The 20,201-nt window shown below is 53.8% G+C and overlaps 8 protein-coding genes across 8 annotated transcripts in view; 4 read left to right on the top strand and 4 right to left on the bottom strand.

Annotated features, from left to right (window-relative positions):
- Positions 1-2,119, top strand: part of VDAG_06209 (kinesin heavy chain) — a gene marked incomplete at both ends in the record, with an annotated part of 3,462 nt that extends 1,343 nt beyond the window's left edge. The window contains one exon of the mRNA XM_009659223.1: positions 50-2,119. Coding sequence (XP_009657518.1) covers positions 50-2,119 — 2,070 coding nt within the window. The remainder of the gene's footprint in view (positions 1-49) is intronic.
- A 1,078-nt stretch (positions 2,120-3,197) lies between these two features.
- On the top strand, positions 3,198-5,350 carry VDAG_06208 (nitrogen assimilation transcription factor nirA; the record flags this gene model as incomplete). Its single annotated transcript, XM_009659222.1, has 5 exons — positions 3,198-3,363; positions 3,413-3,921; positions 3,977-4,186; positions 4,243-4,391; positions 4,456-5,350. The coding sequence occupies 5 exons, from the start codon at positions 3,198-3,200 to the stop codon at positions 5,348-5,350; spliced, it is 1,929 nt and encodes a 642-aa protein (XP_009657517.1).
- A 73-nt stretch (positions 5,351-5,423) lies between these two features.
- VDAG_06207 (carboxylesterase) lies at positions 5,424-7,250 on the bottom strand (the record flags this gene model as incomplete). The annotated part of the gene is made up of 3 exons (XM_009659221.1): positions 5,424-6,625; positions 6,678-7,044; positions 7,131-7,250. The coding sequence occupies 3 exons, from the start codon at positions 7,248-7,250 to the stop codon at positions 5,424-5,426; spliced, it is 1,689 nt and encodes a 562-aa protein (XP_009657516.1).
- Positions 7,251-7,953: 703 nt separating this feature from the next.
- VDAG_06206 (endochitinase) lies at positions 7,954-9,389 on the bottom strand (the record flags this gene model as incomplete). Its single annotated transcript, XM_009659220.1, has 4 exons — positions 7,954-8,945; positions 9,003-9,052; positions 9,103-9,201; positions 9,280-9,389. The coding sequence occupies 4 exons, from the start codon at positions 9,387-9,389 to the stop codon at positions 7,954-7,956; spliced, it is 1,251 nt and encodes a 416-aa protein (XP_009657515.1).
- A 3,021-nt stretch (positions 9,390-12,410) lies between these two features.
- Positions 12,411-12,914, top strand: VDAG_06205 (uncharacterized protein; the record flags this gene model as incomplete). The annotated part of the gene is made up of 2 exons (XM_009659219.1): positions 12,411-12,609; positions 12,724-12,914. The coding sequence occupies 2 exons, from the start codon at positions 12,411-12,413 to the stop codon at positions 12,912-12,914; spliced, it is 390 nt and encodes a 129-aa protein (XP_009657514.1).
- Positions 12,915-15,737: 2,823 nt separating this feature from the next.
- On the top strand, positions 15,738-16,867 carry VDAG_06204 (ligninase H8; the record flags this gene model as incomplete). The annotated part of the gene is made up of 2 exons (XM_009659218.1): positions 15,738-16,706; positions 16,778-16,867. The coding sequence occupies 2 exons, from the start codon at positions 15,738-15,740 to the stop codon at positions 16,865-16,867; spliced, it is 1,059 nt and encodes a 352-aa protein (XP_009657513.1).
- Positions 16,868-17,612: 745 nt separating this feature from the next.
- VDAG_06203 (uncharacterized protein) lies at positions 17,613-18,053 on the bottom strand (the record flags this gene model as incomplete). Its single annotated transcript, XM_009659217.1, has 1 exon — positions 17,613-18,053. The coding sequence occupies one exon, from the start codon at positions 18,051-18,053 to the stop codon at positions 17,613-17,615; it is 441 nt and encodes a 146-aa protein (XP_009657512.1).
- A 550-nt stretch (positions 18,054-18,603) lies between these two features.
- VDAG_06202 (uncharacterized protein) lies at positions 18,604-19,854 on the bottom strand. The gene is made up of 2 exons (XM_009659216.1): positions 19,618-19,854; positions 18,604-19,559 (listed from the first exon to the last, which is right to left on the bottom strand). The coding sequence occupies exon 2, from the start codon at positions 19,501-19,503 to the stop codon at positions 18,871-18,873; it is 633 nt and encodes a 210-aa protein (XP_009657511.1). The 5' UTR covers positions 19,504-19,559; positions 19,618-19,854; the 3' UTR covers positions 18,604-18,870.
- Positions 19,855-20,201: the final 347 nt, after the last annotated feature.

The raw sequence follows: 20,201 nt of genomic DNA, 5'->3' as shown, positions 1-20,201 counted from the left end.
GCAAAACACGCTACGCTACGCCAACCGCGCCAAAAATATCCAGACCAAGGTCACGCGCAATGTGTTCAATGTCAACCGCCACGTCAAGGATTTCCTGGTCAAGATCGACGAGCAGATGGCCCTCATCAACGAGCTCAAGGCGCAACAGAAGGACGCCGAACAAGCCTCGTTCGCCAAGTTCCGCAAGCAGCAAGATCGCCGAGACGCCATCGCCCGCGAGGGCATCCAGCGCATCCGCGTCGCCTACGACAACTCTGCCGGCGAGCGACAGGAAAAGCTAAACAACATGAAGAAGCTCAGGAGCTTCGAGCGTCGCATCGGCCTGCTCTCAAGCTGGCTCGCATCGTTCGATGCCATCTGCGATGCCCGTGGCGACGAGGACATGATGCCTTCTAACCTCGTCTCCATCCGCAAGACGGCCAGCGGTATCCTGTCTGAGCTCGAACACAGCAGGCACCACATGATCCAAAAGCTCGACAAGTTCAACTGGGAGCGCGCTCTCGACACAGCCCTTCACCACAGCATCCAGCAACTGCCCGGGGATGACGCCGCCGACTGCGGCGAGGTGGCGAACCTGTCGCGTGAGGTCGAGGTCCTCAAGGCGAGCTTCGGTCGCGAGTCGTACCGTGACGTGTTGGACTTTGACAAGACGGCCGACGCCTCCATGGTGCAGGTGCTTCTGACTGCGCAGTTTGACATGCTGGCATCCCTATCCGAGACGCTGGCGATGAAGGAGGAGGACGCTGTCTCGCATGCCAAGTCCATCATCAACCGTTTGCTCGAGGTCGGTTACACCGCTGCATCCCACGTCGTCAAGCCCGACGGCTCTTGCATACCCGTCGAGAAGTTTTCCCCCAGCAAGCGAGGCACACCAAAGCGAAAGAAGGCCGCTGCAGTCGGCAACATCCAGCCCATTGCCGCGCCTCTCCTGCCCGTGGCCGACGCGCCGGTGCTCACACAGCCGATTGCTGCTTCGCCGATGAAGACCTCGCCCCGCAGGCGCAAGCCCATCAACGCTCGGAAGGGCGTTTCGTTCACGCCTGTGAAGAAGAAGGCGGCTTCGCAGCGGTCGGTTCGGTGGAGGGATGACGAGTCAGAGGACGGAACTCTGGCCGACTTTGACAAGACACCCAAGAAGTACGAATCGACTCCGGAACAGAACTCGCCCGACAAGGCTCTTCCTCTGCCACCCATGCCAGCCATGTCGTCCCTGCCGGCCATGCCCACTCTGCCAGTCTACTTGGAAACCACCGAGGAGGAGCCTGAGCCAGCCTCGGACTCGAGCCCGTCTCTCGAGCTTCCCGAGACGTCTACTCTCGTGCCGGCCAAGCCTAACAGGTTCCAGGCCGGATTCCTGTCCAAGGGCAGCGCGCGGGTCTCGTCCATCGGCAGCGGCTCTCCGAGCCTGCCCACGCCGACCTTCTCGGTGAAGCTCGCCCCCTCCCCATCGTCGTCTGACAACGGAGACAAGCTCGGCCCTCTTAGGTCGCTGGACGTGTCGCGGTCTTCCAACCTGTCACCCTCGTCCTTCGGCTCCAAGATAGCGCGGCTCAGTCCGCCTCGGTGTTCATTTCTCGGCGACGAAAACAACCCCCCCTCCATCGCCTCTGGCCACTCCTCTGACTCCGACTCGTCCAAGATTGACCACCAAAAACTCCGGAACGCCCTCCACTCTGCCAAAAAGGCGGGAGGACGTAGGGTGTCCTCCATGTCCGGCTCCACGACCACGTCTGCGCGACGCATCTCTTCCATTGGCCCTCTCCCCGAAAGGGCCGGCCACCGGGCCTCGCTTAGCTACTCCGGGCCCCTCGCCAGTTCGACGAACGGTATCTCTCGGCACCGCCGAAACAGCACAGCAGAGCGACGGCGCTCGCCGCCCATCGCGTGTTCCCCACCCGACTTTCGGGGTGCATTCACCCAGGGCCAAGCGCGCCGCATGAACTTTGGCAGCAGCGTCAAGCTGTCCGGTGTCGAGGGCAGCAGCCCGGGCGCCCGGGCGCAGAGCCTCGAGGCAGGCAAGACCCGGCGCATCACTATTGGTGGTTTGGGCGCCATGGGTGGTGCCGCCACGAGGGGACGCGATGTCAGCGCTGGTAGGGCTAGTGTTGGCTGGCGATGATCATCTCTTCTTCTTGTTCTTCTCGTTCTTCTTTTTGTCCGTGTTTGGATTTCTGCATTTCTCTCACATCGGCGTCAAGGTTTCATTAGGCGTCCGGGGGGCTGGACAATGGCGCGTCCGCGACAGACTGGCTAGACCGCCATGCATGTGCATCAGCTACGGCTTTTGTACGCTCCCAAATCTGGGATTGCTGTATCAGTAGGTGCCGTTCAGGCATAATGAGATCATGTTCCACCACTGTCGATCTTGAGGTTGACGTGCCTGTTGTGTAGTCCATGTTCCGTGTGTTTTTGCTATTTTCCCCGTCATGAGCCTTCGTGGACACGAGGTCCATTCCCCATTGAGGACATGAAGAACCGCATCTCGAGCTCATATGGTAGGGCTGATTAGTAATCACAGCACGGAATGTGAATTCCTGCAACCCCACTGTTAAGCTCCAATCACGTCGGCGAAGCGCTGCGATGCCAACTGACGTAAGGCTGTTCTTCCTCTGTAGCTGACAGCTTCTTCACCACGATCTGGCATTCTTCCGGATCGCCAGCCGACTAGAATACTCTTCGTTGAGACACCAGAGAGCTTCTACCTGTCAAAGCTGAGCACACTGCGCTGGCGTGTCGTCCCCCCTGGCAGACCTCCGGGAAAGATGCCGGATCAACCGATACCCACTCCACCATCTCCGGGCCCCGCGCAGCATTCGGCACCGGATCGAGCCTCAAGCAAAGGCAGGGCCCCTGGCGCACGCAAGTACACCACCAAAGCCTGCCAAGAGTGTCGTCGTCGGCGAGCCAAGGTTGTGTCATTGATCCTGTAGCCTCCCAACCCAGCGGCTGACACGTTCCCCCAGTGCGGTGGAGAAAAACCGGCTTGCACTCGATGCCAACGCCGAGGTATCGAGTGTGCCTACGCAGTTGACGAGGACCACCGCGGAACAGCGCCCAAATCCTACGTCCGGCTCCTCCAGTCGCGCATTCACCTGTTGGAGCAAGTGCTATGGCTTCATTCGATCGACCTCGACGCGTCAGTGGCCCACCTCATGGCGCAGTCGTCCCGTAATGGGCATGGTAGCGATATGCCCACCATGTCGTCTTCGGTGTCGGCTGGCATCTCGTCTTCTGAGTTCGATAAGCTGTGTTATGAATTTGAGGGCGCACTCATCCTCGACGACTCGGGGGACATCAACTGTGATGCTGAAGCCAGTTACTTTGGCCCGACAAGCGGGCGCCTCGAGCTGCCCGTCGCTCAGGGTATGGCCAGCCGTCATGTTCATGCGTAACGACACTAACACGAGCACAGACGAGCCAGAACAACTCGTCAAGACACCAGCAAAGCCGTTCGTCAGGGATATCTCAATGATGAACGCCTACATCGTCGACGACTCTCTCATGCAGTTTCAGGATCTTTACCTGCCAGTGCAACCGTCCCCCAGCATTACCCCACCATCACTCACCAGCCGTTCCCCTGCAGCGCCGACGCCAGAGACCTTGACGTCTGATGAGCTTCAGTCCCACCTGGTCGATCTTTATTTTGCGTGGGACAACCCCTGGCACAACATTCTGAACGAGGGCCGGTTTCGTTACGCCATGAAGCACAACACCAAGTGCTTTAGCCTCTTACTCTTGAACTCTGTGCTCGCTATGGGGTCTCGGTACTCGGATCGGATTGATGTTCGCTCGGATCCGGCGGACGGGAACACGGCTGGTCAACCCTACCTGGAGGTGGCTGAAAAGTTGATCCAGAAAGAACTGCACCACCCTCGGATGGCCACGGTCCAATCATTAGCAATCATGGGGGTGCTTTACGCTGTAGGTTGTTCGCACAAACATTGCGCTGAGCACAGTTTTTCTAATACCACACCAGGCCATGGGGAGAGATGCCTGTGGCTATCTGCACCAAGGCATGGCCAACCGCCTCGCTCTCGACATGGGTCTCAACATCGACCCGATCACACTGACGGGTTCACAAATCATGTCAGATGAGGATGCACATTGCCGGAGACAACTATACTGGGCGCTTTATTGTTTGGATAAGCAGTCCGCCATATATACGGGACGTGTTTGCACCATGCTGGTAGGTCGCATGCCTTCACTGGCGTACAGAACCCTGCGCTGAACGACATGATGCAGGACTCTCAAGCCTGTGTGAACTACCCCTCCGGGCCAGAATTGGAGACTTCCCTACCAAACCTCAAAGAGCCAGCCTTCAAATCTCATACTCCTTTGCTACGAGCTCTCAGTACATTGTCGCAGATGCTGGAGAAAGTCTTGCTGCACCTGTACGCCCCCAATCTTTGACTTGCCGCAGCCAGCTCTCCACGACCTGCTGATGAATGAAAACAGGTACTCGCCAAGAAGGTCGAACCAACAACCGAAACGAATCGCATTCTTCGACTGTTCCCGTTTGGCAATGAGAACATGGTACTACGCTCTACCGGCTGAGCTCAAGGTCGAACGCACCGGCAACAATAACTACCCGGCAGCATACATGCTCGGGATGCTCTACCACACTTCCGTCATCCTCCTTGCCAAACCTTTCTTGAAAGCCCTCGACAGTACCAATCCCACCACTGACAACTTCCAAGCCAACACCTCGTCTCCGTCGCCTCAACTGTCGGACCAAGAGCGCGAAGCAATGCATTTGAAAGCGAAAGTCATCTGCGACGAAGCTGCCAGAGAAATCTGCGTTCTTGGAGCCAAGTATCGCAAGGTTTTTGGTAGCTTCCGAAAATGCCCGCCTACCGCGAACCACAGCATCCTCCAGGCCGCGCTCGTGACGCTGCAGATTCACACTCTGGCCGATGACCAGGCAAACAAGAGGGGCAAGTTGTCGCTCGAAAACTATCTTAAAACTCTCAAGGAGCTCTCGCAGTCATGGAGTCCTCCAAGGCGATATTGGTCAAGCGTCTCGCGGCTTGTACAGGCTCGGCTGAGCGCGGCCACGGGCGGGGCATCCACCGCTCTCCCACACGCAACAGAAGACGCGAACGCTACACAACACGGCGAGCGCATACCCGGGAATGAGTTCATGGCTGCGCATGAGCCATCCTACAACGGCGATGATGCGGAAATGATACAGAGCTGGATAGGTGCATTTTATGAGGAGGGTGGTTTCGAGGCGTACCTGAATAGTGGATCTGGCGACACCGCGGATGACCACCACATGTTCATGGACGTCTTGCACGAGATGGGTCGCGAATCAAACACGACTGATTCTTCAAGAGACAACCATCTATAACGGCACGAGACTTTTGAGCCTGAATGACACATAATACCACAGTCTGACAGCCTGGCTGGAAGCCGGCCGCGCGCTACCTATACAATGCCTTCTGCCACCATATACACCTCTCGTTGTCCCCGATATCGCGCACGGCGGTCCCATTAGTCAGAGACAGGATTGTCGCATTGTCTCCGTACGGAGGAATGAATGGCTGACCCTTCGTGTTCGGGTCCCCCGTCTTCGCGAAAGACGTTAGGTAGAGCTGGAGTCTTGTCGCCACGACAGGGTCGATTCCATCCGCGCCTTCGTTAAAAAAAGTATAGGCAATGTCGGTCCCATGGTGTCCGGCACTGATATCGAACAGATAGCCCCGAACAGTTTCGGTAAAGGCCCTACTGATGTACCTGTTGTTGCAGCTGAACCACGAATCGCCGCGCGTGGCTTCGGAGCGCCCGAACTGCGAGGTCCAGGGATAAATACCGTCGTATATCTCTGGGTAAATCCTTGTCTTGATCTCGTGAAGAGTGCCAGCGCTGGCATCGGGCAACAACGGCCCAAGCAGATCCGTAGTGTATTCGTCGTCATTGGTTATAAGAGGCGAGGTGAAGATGAAGCCCTCATTCGAATTGACGCCGTGGAAGACTTCTACGGAAGCGTCATACTTGCCCTCGTCAAGGAGTCTTCCGGCCAGGTCAGGGACAAAGTCACCGTCAACTGCGGGGCCCCATCCAAAGTCGCCCCAGTGGGCTGTTGCGATGGTGATCTCGTTGACCTTCCACAGCACATCGAATGGAACTTCCAACAGCTCGGCAAGGGTGGTGATGTTGGTCCTGCTGAAATACGAAGCCCATCGTAGGACACTGTCGAACCGAGAATCTTGCTGGCTGGTGCTCGGAAGTGGCTCGAAACCAGGGGACTGCGGAATGGCTCGTCTGAAAGGCGCACCACCCGTCGCCCCGTATGCCGTGATCTGGTGCATGACGGAACCTCCGCCGGCCGATTCGCCATAGATGGTCACTTGATCAGGATCCCCACCAAACAGGTGAATGTGCTTCTGCACCCATTTGAGCGCTGCGCGCTGGTCTCGAAGCCCAATGTTGGAGACACCGCCCTGTTCCTGGTATGAACGACCGGATGACCACCCGAAGAGGCCGAGACGGTAGTTGATGCTGACATGAATCACGCCGTCCGAGCCGTCCTCTTGAGACCTTTTAATGAGACCTGCAGGGTTTCCGGCGTCGTTCTTGTGACCAACGGTATATCCGCCCCCGACAATCCAGACCATTACCGGAGCTATTTCGTCACGTCAGCTTCCAGGTTCGGAAATGGACAGAGTCTGACTTACCGCCGGCCCCTTCTTGGCCACCTAGAGTTCTTTGCCAGATACTCTTCGGAACTGTCACGTCAAGCAAGAGGCAGTCTTCCGTCGTCGTCGCCCCGGGATTGGTGATAAATTTCTCGGGATCTGATGAGACGTTCCCGGGGTCCATTTCGCGGAGCTCTGCGTACGCAGCGCGCAGCTCCTCGAGTGACAGAGAGCCGGCGCCGTATTGGGCTGAGAGTCCAAACCATACAGGACCAGCAGCGGGACACATTGTGGCGACGGATCCATTGTTTATGCGGCGGTCAATGACGGTGACCTCTTCCGGCCCTTTAAAGCGCGGCGCTTCGGCATATTTGATGTTGGAAAAGGTAAAGAGTCTGGTGATGTTCTGAGCAAACAGAAGATGATGTCAGTAAAAAGAATGCCTTTATAGCACCGGGATGTATGACTGGTCTGTTGTCGGCTTGCACTCACGTTGTAAGTTGCCTGGTGCCGACTGTAGGCGAGATCGACTACAGGAGCATTTGTCGCGCAATCTGTCGGGAGGGCTGAAGCGACGGACGCGAGAAGGAAAAGCCAAGTGTTTCTCCCCATTCTAAAGGATACCGGGGTAGATTATCATTTGCTTCTTGAGAGTACTGCAGTCATGTACGCATTACAAGGGAGCAGGCGTAAGCTTAACTTATACTCATGCTGCGCTGCAGCGATGCTATGCACTCAGTTGTCGATGAACGCCTGCTACGAGACATATCAAATGACTGCATACGTGATGTATGGATGTAGTATGCAAGATAGAGAGCGTACGAGAACAGATAGATGGATACCCGGCCACGCATTTGAGATAATGTCTTGGGCCTCATTGGTAGATCTCCAGAAGTTCAACCCCCCTGAGATGATATGCGATGATTCATGCATTAGCGCTGCCAAGCACTGCGAGTTGATTACTCATTGCCCGAGACCAGTGGCTCACAGAAGCCTTCTAGCTGGCGAGCTGATTCCTGTCCGGGGACTCAGATCAGGCAGTGCAATAACGAGGATCCGATTGGACATGGATGCCTTGTGGCGCGTTCAATGTGCATTGTGAGTATCTCGAATGACGTCCTGACACTTCCACACCCGGGTTTCAACTTTGACTGCTGCGACGTAAAAGAAGCGACTGTCAATACTGAGAGAGAAGAAATAGAGCAAGGGGAGAAAAGAAGACAAGAAGAGGAATGAGAGTCGTAAGAACGAGCGGAATTGCTGAAGAAACTCTGCCCACAGAAATTGTTCAGATAAACATGAGGCAATCCAGGCCCTACGAAAGACCAGCGCGAATGTTGTCGTACTTGCTGTCAGGGTAGCTCAGCATGTTGTTGATCGACTCTTGTCCGTCTGCTCCTCCCAGCGACTGGAAACTGGCGGAAATCAAGCTACCTTCACCGACCCTGTCACCGCTTGCCTCCCAAAACATCGAGCCGCCAAGTCCCTTTTGCTTCAGGTACGATACTTTGTTCTTGATGACGTCGACAGTGTCGTACGAGACGAGCTTTCGGCTCTTGTTGTCGTAGCTGTATGAAGCCTGAGCGACGTCGGCGTATAGCTCAGTGGCTCCCGGCCGGGGAAGGTCTTTGTAGTCCCAAACGCCGTTCTCCCAAGATCCTTGTCCGATGCCGGAGAAGGGGCGGCCGAGGCCATCGGTATTCTCAAAAGCCCTGCCGTAGATTGGCATCCCCATGACTATCTTTGAGCTTGGAACACCGGCCGCGAGATAGTCTGTCAGCGCGGCGTTGGTGGAGAACGGAGTCGCAGCAGGGTTGCCTGGGTTCGGGTAGAGATTGGCCTGGTGTCCAGCATTGGAATCCCAGGACCCGGCATAGTCATAGGCCATGAGATAAATCTTGTCAACCACGGCTGAAATGCTTCGAAGGTCCAGAATCTTGTAGTGCTGGGGCCCAGCCGGGGCAGCGATCCTTAATAAAAAACGGTAATCAGGGGCGTGTTTGGCAGCATAGGCGTCCAGCTCGTCTCGTACGGTTTGGAGCAGCAGGATGAAGTTTGCAGCCTGAGTGGCATCGGCGGGATACTCCCAGTCAATATCGATACCGTAAAAGCCCCAGTCCTTCATGAATGTGACCGAGGACTTGGCGAAAAGCTTCCTGCCTGCCTCTGTACTCGCTGCCGCCGGGAAATTGGTAGACCAAGTCCAACCTCCAATCCTTAGCAGAGTTTTCATCCGGCGGTTTGACTTCTTGAAATTAAACAGTTGCTTCACACAACCGTATGCGTTGGTGCCGACATCGTTCCAAGCTAAGTATGCCATATCAGAGAGACAAACTCGCCCCGCGCTTGAGAAGAACTACTCACAGTCGGTTGGGTATCTCTTGTCCAAATCCGAGTATGCGTCCCCGGAGATCCTGGGCAGGCGTGAGTACAAAATACATACAAAACCGCATGCAACGCTTACACCTCTCCTGAGGCGCGGAGATTTAAGAATGCGTAGAGAACCTGCGTAACCTGCGAAGCCGGAATATTCTGAGGCTGGTAGTTCCGTCCGTATATCGCCCTAATCCCATGCTTAGTTTTGCCGCTATAATAAATCTCCAATAAGCTCAAGCGGAATGTATACCAATTGGGGAAATACACAGCGTTTTGATAGCCGTTCGCAGCCCTCGAAATTACGGCAGCAACTGGCGAAGCTTCGGCAATGACAGCTGCATGCGCCAGACTCACAAGAGAACGAAGGAAGAACATGATGCAAGTTGCAAGTGTTTGATTCAGCAAGGGGGGTAAACCGTCTTAGGAGATCGGAAGCTACTTTGATGCTTTTCTGATATTCATTGGACTCAAGCAATCTGAAGCTTTAAGTAGTCTCTCATGGAAGCAGTGTGAGGTCTGATCCTGAAACTAAAGCAACATCACAATGGATCCAAGTAGATTGCCACACGCCAAGACAGCTACGAACAGAGAAACGTTACGGTGACGAATATTCTTCTTTCCAGTCTCAGCATAATATGAAAGGCGAGAAGTCTCATGAGGTTCAATTAAACCGGCGAGACGTTCCATTGCTGCGACATGTCCCAGTTTGCATATGATCAATTGCCCTGCCGAAGTCGATCTTTCCTCCATTGGACAGGTCACATCTTCTTATCGTTTATGACCTTGAGTGACAAGCGCGGAGCTAATGCAGGTGTTCGACAGCAAGTGGCACGCAAATCCCATGGGCTCCCCAGCATGGGACCAGGTTCCACATATCCATCACATCACTTGGTATTGAACGCTGTTGTCGCTGAAGCACGGAGCCTGGCAACCCTTCGTGAGAGGAGACACCGAAACACAGCCGAATACCACCTTTCGAAGGGCTTGGGAGATGCTCCATGTGAAGTCTAGACTTTGACGAAGACCCCTCGGAAATCGGGAATCGTTCAGTGTGGCTGGTTTTTGAACAGACTAGCATTTTTCCCGTCTTGTTTGGTGTCAAAGCGTTGTTTAGAACAGAGTGAAGGGGTCTTCCACAGGGTCCGCAGGTAGTTAGAATATAGGTATGGGATAGGAATACATCTGAATTCTGGCCCTGCGCAGCTTTGGGGGGCCCTCCGCAGCCTATATATATACGTTCTCTCGTGACCCTTAGCCCCTGGCCAGCCCCCTGGCTTGGCAGGCCCTGGACGGCTCCGCAGGGTCCTGACATTTGGTCACACTCATGTGCTGTCATGGGTAGTTCGGGACCTGGCCGCCCGTCCGTATTGGGAAGGTCGATTGTCTGGAGAACCAACCAAAACGCCATACGACGGTAGGAAATGCAGCCATATCTCGCTTGCCATGGTTCGTCGGTAATCTGAACGGTAAGGTCGCATCACGGATGTCTTTGCGAGCGCACGGAATTGGTTCTTGGTGGCGTGACAGCCAGCTTGGGCCACCAACGAGCAAGACATGGCCAACGTGCAACGTTGTAGGAGGTGCATCGCATTTCTGATGCGCACGTTAACTATAAATGCGTGATTCGTCTTCTAGGGACAAAGTATAACCTTGACTGAGGGGCGACCGAGGCAGAACTGGGCACTCAAGGTCTAGTGCCCCTTGCATGGGACAGTGACACGTGCCCTGCCCGGAGATTGGATCTGACCAAACGGAGACTTCGCAAACCCTCTCTTCGCGATACTGTCATTGGAAGGTTTGTAAAGCTGAATGGTCCCTTGAACCCAAGTTGGATCCATCTGCACAGAAGATTGCTTCACAAACTCACTCGTACCCAGGGCGAGCAAGTGCCATGTGATAGATACAACCTTGCCATTCCCGTTGATCTACCCGCGTCTAAACATGCATAGAATTTTCTCGATGGTTAGGCATTTACCCCTCCTGGTCTGCTCCAACCACACCGTGAGTTAAACGTATGATTGTTCCTCCGAAATTTTGGCTCGGACATCTCAACCATGTCACCGTGGCATTGAGGCCGCGGGGAGCTTGCTCACTGATGCTGGTGGACTTTACCTGCCAGTAGTGTCGAAAGGTGACGTTGCAATCAGGCACATCCTATATCCCTCGAGCAGATCATCTCTTACTTCTTCTTTCATCTTCTTCTTGTTTCATCTGAGGGTGTTTTGAATGCGCCTTGAGAGAGATGTAGCCTGCTCGACCTTGAATGTTTACCATTATTCCAGGAGATATTCCGCAAAAGGGGCGCGGCCATTGTTCTGCGCTCCTACTTCTCATCCATATGCCTCAAATAACAAGTCAAATGCAGATTGCCGTAGTGGGAGCATACGTTTCCATACATCCTGCACTAACGTTGGTGTTGAATTGTTTTTTGGAGACAAGATAGTAAGTCTGAGCCCACTTTGTGTGAAGTGGCTCTCCTGAGTGACTGGAGCCAGGTTTGATACTCATTACCAGGTAAACGATGAGCTGCCTGTAGTTTCGCTGGCAGCTAGTATGCTTGTATTATTGGCATTCCCTCGCCGATATCACCCTCATGAAGATGTCTGCCTACAGTGCTTCTAGTAGGTAGGTGGTTGGTGCCGGAGCCGTTACTACTTTCTCACTGATCATGTCGTCGTCCATGATGTGCGGTTCTCAAAGCAGAGGGGCAATTTTCCAAGGCAATAGCTAGGGGATCAAGAAAATACCTGTTCAAAGTGACTATTGAGTACTTTGTATATTACTTCCCAGAAATCGTGGGGGTCGGAGTACGGTAGAGTGGCCAAAGTAAAACGGAGAATTAAGTCTTAAGAGAAGAGTTAGTTGCTTGCTAGACGAAACTGATAAGAAGCTGTTAGCGAAGACACACCGCCATGCTTCCGCCCTTAATTAGCCACGCCCTGTCTATCTCAGCCACGCATGCCACTACCCTGCCTGGTTTCACCGTGTTACATAACTTACTTAGGTACTCAGGTCGGATGCCTTACGTTAGGTACCTTAGGTAAGTTTGTACCACGAGGCTGAAGCACTGAGTGATTGGCCCCTTCTGACCTCATCCAACGCGCCTTTTCTCAAGATAAGAAGAAGAAGGTAGGCGAGGACGTCAATTATCTCATCAGGCGTTTTCACGAGGCAGGGTATCGTTCCAAGTCCTTGGCGGCATCTGGTGCAGTAATTTTCTCGTTGGCCCCCTCATGAGACGCATCATCGAATCAATCCTAGACTATATTCTGCCTCTTCCAGACATGGTGGATGTAACGGGCCTTCTCATTGTCGCCATCGGCCTCGTAGGTGCCTTTCGGGATGCCACTGATCTCTTCGTTTTCTTCACAGCCCGTCGAGACTTTGGCCGAAATCATGCTATTCAGCTCATCAAGCTCAACATTGAGAAGTTTTTTCTCCTCCAATGGCTCGAGCAAGTTGGACTACTCGAAAAAGATTTGTGGCGAGTTCGACAAGCTCAACCTGAACAAGAATGAGATTCAGACTTCGATCGATGACATGGTATCATGGATCCAGATACTGCTGGGCAAAGCCTCCCAGCCAAAGGAATACTGTGAGATTCATGAATTTTCCAGCGTCAGCTTGAGCCGCCTACTGGACATTCGCGAGGAAGCCAGGTCGTGATAATTAGTAGACTTGAATAGAAATTGAATGAAATTTCAAACAGCTCAATATCAGCATCGCAGGCTTGGACTTACCGCCTCCATGCATCCGAAAGTGCGATGGGCAGTTCAAGGCAAGGCTCGACCAAGTGAATCGGTGTCGGAACCTGTCCATCTCACGGCCAAGCTGAGGGAGGTTGACTGTCGCCCTTCTAGCAAGCTTCCAAGCTCGCACCGCAGAACTGAGCAATCCTGATTGGTATGCATCATCTCTGCTCAGTCTGACCACATTGCCCACCTGACGAGCGTTGGGGTGCTGTACAAGAGCCTCGCGAACGCGGGCACTAGAAACACATAGCCCTTGCTGACAAGAGCGACATCAAAGGCTTCCCCCGCGCGCGTAGAGTCCCGGGAGGATAGACAAGTTCAAAATTGAAAACCGCGGACAAGCCACTTGAATTTGGGGGGCGGGGGGGGGAGGCAAATGCTGAATTGTGTGCTCATACAGCCTGAGATACCGGCAATCCGGTGATGAGGCATGTTAGTGCACTGGGTTTGCGCTATTTCTTTCTATGACGTGTGAGTCGCCTACATGTAGCTCGCGGATGGACGTAGTTATTGTAACCTCGGTGAGACCACTTGGAACGAGTGCAACACTCGGGAGGACCTGCAGTCAAGACATTATGTGAGCTCAAGCCAATGCGACCAGATGAGGATAGCTTCTTTGGGGCTTTCTCTAGATGACGAAACAGCTAGTGACGTTGGAATGAATGGCGGATGAGTAGACGAAGGCCCTGAGGTGTTGTCGCTTGAAACTTTAGAGATGTTACCGTACCTAGGTACCTACTTGGTGGAGAGCTTGGTCCGCCCGTGTTCAGACCACATGGATGCCGCAAACATTCAGAAGCCCGCTTGGCCCGCTCACTGGTCAGCTACCTGCCTTGTGGGAGCCGGCGCCTCATTGGTGGGATCTGGTACCTACCTTAGGCTGTACTAATAATATCTCTCTTCCGTCGGCTCACGGGTGTTCAACCAGGAGAAAGACACCGGGAATTCGGCCGGTAGTTCACTCACGCAATAATCAGCCGGGCTTAAAAGGACTGTTATTAGTAGTTCTGATTGCCTTACAGCGCAACATGGGTGTCTTGGGTCTCGATTTGATCAATGCTGCTCCCCTCCCTCCCCCCTTTTGGCTTACAGGGCTGGGACCCACACACAAACTGTCGTTCGTGTTGACCACTTATCGGCCAGAGCAAGGTCAGCAGATATCCGGAGTCCGAACACGAACCCCATACCTGGTCTTCAGCCAGCGTCAATGCCATATTTAAACCTTCGTTCAGGGGTCACGACCCCTCTGTCACATTCATACTTTGGCCACTGCGAGGTACATGGTATAACTGCCCTACTGGAAAGTTTCCGAGTACCTTGTTCGCCCCACGACTTTGGCTTTTTCCATGCTCAGTACACTCTTTGTAACGGCTATGACGGCTATGATGGCTGGGCCGGGCCGCTTCGCTACAACATAGCTCCAGGGATAATCCGAGCAAAAAATGCTGTCTTCTCCGACGCTCTACTATTTGCATATGCCTCGATAAGGGCAAGAGCAGCTAGTCAGGCCGTTAACACAGCGTCAACGACGAACACAGCAGTAACGATGAGCATCCGAAACAAGTCCACAATCACTAGGTCAATGATAGCTATCGCACCCTGACGACCTAGACAGATGTGAATTTGGCAGGCAGTCGTGCACGTGTATCCCACGTCGCAAAACCCCATCTTGGCTACTTGTCATCTAGCAGCCTGCCATACCATCGACGATGCGCTGGCGCTATCTGGGCTGGCGGTCACTTGCAACGATAATACATGCCTACCCCGTAGAGCCGGCCAGGACGGATAAAGATTACTTGTAGCAATAACGATTAGCAGTGGTTACTCCCGTGTCAGCTACTTTCTGCCTGCATAACTATATCTGCCATAACCTGGAGATACTCACGCGGAATGCAAATATTGAGGGATTGCACATGGTATATCAACCTATGACCAATGGGCAGCGTCGGATTAGAAAATTGTAGGAGTGCATCACTTCCGTGCGTCGTTCGATTGCGAGCCATGATGAATTTCGGATCGCAAGGTTCAGCCTACGAGATACTACGTGTGACTGCAAGCGGATCTTGCATGGTGTTGTTTCCAAATATACTTTGCAAGTGTGTGATTTGCCAGAGACGAAATTCAACTCGGCAGCCTTGCGACCATTCGCAAAGAATTAGAAATGTCATTAAGGAGGTGGCTGCGGCAGCTAGTGATGGATACTTTTCATGAGAGACCAATAATACTTTGCGTGATCAATAAAAGGGAGGACTTGTACAGTAAGGTATTATGGCAGAGACTTGAATTTTGCGGGGATTCTTTCAAGAACGGTACAGCTTCTACCTCTCAAACATTGCCTTCCTTTTATCTAGCTATACATGTACACGTGCACTAGTAGCGTGTCGATTATATTTTAAAAAAATATTAAAAAAATATGAAAACCAGCATAGAATTGCCCTCTCCAATAGCCTCATGAGGTCTTGGAAGAGACGGGTCGTGACTAGCGTGATCTTCAATCCATTGCTTTACTGAGAACCGTATGTTTCTTCTTCATCATTTTAGAGTAGTAATTGTATTCGACTGGGCCGTGCAATAGACATTGGCCTGTCCTTGTCGCTCGCCTGATATGTCCATTAAAACCTTGATGTCGTTGAACGTCATACGTACGTAGAGACTCCGTTGTAATGTACGTACAGTACGGCTCACTGCCGAACGGATGGTTCCAGATGTCGGCATGTTAAGCTAAACTTAATTACCGAGGCTAGTGGAACGTGAAACTCTCCTATTGTCATCTGCCTCGAAGGGAATCACGGCGGTTGATGATTAGACGGCATGGAGGTCACGACATGACCAAAAAAGAAAAAAGTATTAATGCAGCCGCATCACTGCTGCTCAAACCGACTTACAGACCATCCCTCTCGCATCATCGATTCGATCACGGGTCCTTTACTCATACCAAGCCCCCAAAGTCATACGTCTTCTTGTCTCCAACATGCGTTTCGCTTACGTCTTCGCCGCTCTTGCGGTGCCCATCTACGCCCATCCCAGCATGACCAATCTGGTGAACGAACTCATGAGCCGCCAAGCTGATGACAGCACTCTTGAAAACGATGACATTGCCGCGGACCTTCATAAGGTTTCCGACTCTTCTCTTACATCTGTCGGCCAAGAGATCAGGGATCTGCTGGCTCGCAAAGGCAACCCGCAGACCACAGAACATTACGGTTCGGTTCCCGACCTGGGTTCAGACAAATGCCAAAAGGACACCTGCTGTGTATGGAGCTACATCGGCAAGGAAATGAGGGACACCTTTCTCAATCCTGACGATTCTTGCAACCGCTTCGCCCGTCAGATGGTCCGTTTGGGCTTCCATGATTGCATCACTCATGCGGGCCGTGGTAAGGGCGGTTGCGACGGCTCTATCGTCAACTCGAATGACGAGAATGCACGCGTGGAGAACAAGGGCATGCAAGAGATCACGAGCAAGTTGAAGCAATGGTTCAACAAGTACGAAAAGTACGGCATCACCATGGCCGACTTGATCCAGTTTGGTGCTTCCGTCGCCGTTCACACATGCCCCGGCGGCCCGAGCTGCAAGGTCTTCATGGGACGTCAGGATACGAACGACGCGAACCCGTCCGGCCTGGTTCCCACGCCCTTCGACACGGCGGAGCAGCTCATCCAGAAGTTCAAGGCCAAGTCCCTCGACGAACAGAGCCTCGCCTCGCTGCTCGGCTCCCACACGATCAGCCAACAGTTTGTCGTTGATCCCAAGCGCGCCGGTGATCCCCAGGACAGCACGCCTACCAAATGGGACCAGAAGTACTACGTGCAGACCCTGGACCAGAGCAAGGCACCGAGCAACGTCTTCTCGTTCGCCAGCGACATCAACCTGGCCAAGGACAAGGTCGGCCAGACCTGGTTCCAGATCTTCGCTACTGACAAGGACCGCTGGGACAACGTGAGTCTTATACCCTTGATCATTTCATTAGGGTGCCGCCGGGACAAACGAATATTGACACCCTGTGATAGGCATACTGTTACGGATTTATCCGCCTCAGCCTTATCGGCACCTACAATCTCAACGATTTGCATGACTGCAGCAAGGCGTTGCCTGTTTAAAGGGACAGGGATTAAGAGGCTACTTTGGTGCTGTTTCACCGTTGTACCTCACCAAATGCGTGTATGCAGTTCTCAGAACCGTGACACGGTCTATGTTAAAAGGCAGAAAAGTACTAAATTCAAACAATTGCCTAAATTAAATTGCCTACATTGAATGTGACTTTGAACCTTGCATGGCGGGTATGGCCATGTGGTCCCTGGCGCTGCACCGCCGGACATGCGGCGCGCACAGTATTCTCGATTTCTCTGCAGTTTGGTCTACACTTGGGTTAAGGTCCAATGGACAAGAGTAATATAGCCAAGGGTACAGCTGCAATGACAAGCCAGATAAAAGTGCCTATCTATCTGGATACGAGGCCGACGCTGCCGAAAGATACACTGCGGTTCCGAAGGGTGACATTCAAGGAATAATAAGCCCGGGATGTCCGAGGCAGCCGACGAATGGATTGGGGGCCCGAGTGTAGAACGCCTTCGGCCGGCGCGAAACAGCATTGGTGCCTCTTCAAGGGGGCTGCTGCTGCTGCTGCTGCTGCTGCTGCTACTGCCTCTGTTGTGGCTCGGAGAGTGCTTCGAGAGCGATAGCGAGATAGAGCGCCATCTCGACCATGATTTGCTTCGGCGACTCAAACGTATTACACCGGCAGCGGCATGAGACCGCACCGTGTTCGAACTTCTGGTCGCTTCTGTTCAGCAGGACATCTGAGGCGACGTCTACGCGAGCCCGTCACCTGTTTCTTTGCGGCACTCAAGACCGCGTCGCGGCCGCAGCGTTCAGCCCGTCCGCCAGGGTCCACTGCACGTCGAGAGACGGACTGGTGGGGCCGGGCCGAACCATGTGTAGCTCCACCGGGCTGGTGCAAAGCACGGGTTTGGGACCGCTAGGACCGGAAGAGGTCATGGGGCTTGAGGCGGGCGAGTCGCTCATTTGTGACCGCCTATGTGGCGCATGATAGTGAGCGTTGATTGATGCGGCGCGGTGTGGACCCCTGAACCGGCTGCTTTCTGACTCCCGCGAATTGTGACTGGTGTCCCACTGCTGCGTAGCTCGCCGGATGCGCATGAATGCACCGAATGTCTGCCTGTGTTGACTGATGGTGTTATCAACCAGCTGCTTGTGCGTTGCTGCCGAGTTCCTAGTAAGGATTATGTGTTGCCGTAGTGGCAACGCGTCCAGCATTCTGGCCATAGCTGCAGAACCGGCGGTCGCGAATGGTTTCGCTTGTCCCGTGTACTCAACGTGGCCGTCGACGCAAACTGAGGGGTCCAGCTCGTCGATTGGTGCTCTCTCGTAGGACGTGGCGTCTCGTTTTCGTTGAACATCTCTCTATGCCGTGAAAGAACACCTGGGTTTCGAGTAAGTATACTTACATATACCTGCATGTAATCAGTATATTGACGATCTTAATTGTAGTTGTGGTGGCGACGACACGCTTCGGATGTGTTGATAGTGGTACATAAAAGGGTCAGGGTTAAGGCCTGATGCTATGCGTCTCAAACAGCGGGTTTGACCACACTATCTGGCATTTCGCCCTTGCGATTGGTATCCCACTAAAATCAAAAGTCGCCTAGCAAATGACAAGCAGTCGGGCTCCTAAACAAGCCTGTTGAAAATAGATCCCTAGGAATGCCTGCAGGCCATGTGTGATCGGAAAGCCGTTGCTGCACCTGTCACGACAGAAAGCATGGGACGTCCGACGCTGCCGGAAGTCGCCATCAGGCGGCATACTCAAAGCTATGCAACGATACCACATTATATAAAGACTATAGAAGCAGAGAGCCGTAGTCAAATATCTATAGGCTCATAAGGCAGCCCCTGGTGTTGCCTTCCTTCAGTCCAAGGCAGCCACGAAGAAAACTGGCCATTAGTGAGCTCAGCGATGCGATCGAGCAGGTGGTCTTCCCAGCCCTCGAGAAACCCGAACGGTTTCGTCCTCAGGAGTAGGACAAAGTGTGCCATGATGAGGAGCGCCACTGAATCCTTCCACTGCAGACAGGCCTGAAAGCTATCTTCCATGCGGTACAGCCATCTTGTTGGACTTGTCGCCGTCGTACGTGTCGTTGCCACGTCCGTAGGTGGCGTCGTAGACGACCTCGAGACCGTCCACGGCCTGGTTGTAGACGGAAAAGTTGGGGCCATCGAGCGAGCCGATCAGCTCGCGCAGCTCCTCAAAGGGGCGGACCCAGTCGATGCGTGGAAAGCCGTGGCATAAGTACGTCGGTCGCGGGTCGACGGAGAAGTAGGTCGTAGGGCCAAAAGGCTCCATGAGCCCAGAAAAGAGGCAATCGTGCCGATACGACTTACGCAGGAGCCGGGTACCGGAGATGAGGGCAGGCCGGTGCTGAGATGTGTCGTTACCGACGCTGTAAACGAAGAGATCGTTAGGACTCGAGGGGCCGGCGGCATAGCTGCAGTAGCTGACGAGGAGAGAGGCCAGGTAGACGGCGCCGCAGTTGGACTCGTCGCAGTTTGGCAGGGTTCGAGCGACTTCGGCGAGGCCTGACGAGACGTGGCATCTGGCGGCTGACAAGTAGTGCGCTTGCCTGTCGTGGTCGTGCGAGTTCAGGTAGGCCAGATGAAAGCCAGCCAGGCCCATGGCGAGGTGAAGCACAAAATGGTGGGCCAGGCCAACCTTCATGGCGTTGCGCGCCCATGCCTCACCCCAGGGACCGGTGGGGGTTTCTGCTCGTCACACTATACGTGCTGCGTCAGCCGGGCGGCATCCGGGCATGGAAGGCTCGGGACTTGGAACCTTGACTTTGCGTCTTTTGCAATTGACACACCTATTCCTGGTTCTGCGATGTGGTCGTTTCACGGAAGGCTGTTCGTCTTGGCTGGTCTGGCCGTTACGTGGTATCATTAGGGTAGCAGCCAGTTGTCGAGTGTATGGAGCATGGTCTCAGCACACCGGCAAGTGTGGCATGGTCCTCATGGATGGAACATGCGGCCGATGAGATGTGCCGAGCCCTCACTCGAGCGAATTTGTGATGGCTCAAATGGACCAGCGGGGAGGATGTAGAGAGAAGCTGTCGCCTTGGGAAGCGCAACGTTGAGGCGGTCACGGGTGAGTGTGGCCTGCTCCACCCTCTTTCTCGTCGTTTCGTTGGCCAGCTCGAGCTCGAGCATCTGTGGCGGCCAAGTCACCCAAGCCACAAGGGGCTGGTGGTCAGGAACATAGTCACCGTGGTTCCATGATCTTGTTTGCCGCGTCTGCATCACACAAAATGTCAAGGTTGTGCTCATCACGTTCGTAGAGTACTCGCTTGAAGTATGATACCTAGGTAGGTAGATAGGCTGATGAGCCAGTTCTCAGCTGGACGAGATCGTCCTTTGCAG

Source organism: Verticillium dahliae, genomic scaffold (assembly GCF_000150675.1).
Source record: "Verticillium dahliae VdLs.17 supercont1.13 genomic scaffold, whole genome shotgun sequence".
Lineage (NCBI taxonomy): Eukaryota > Fungi > Ascomycota > Sordariomycetes > Glomerellales > Plectosphaerellaceae > Verticillium > Verticillium dahliae.
This window is presented reverse-complemented; position numbering and strand designations above follow the sequence as displayed.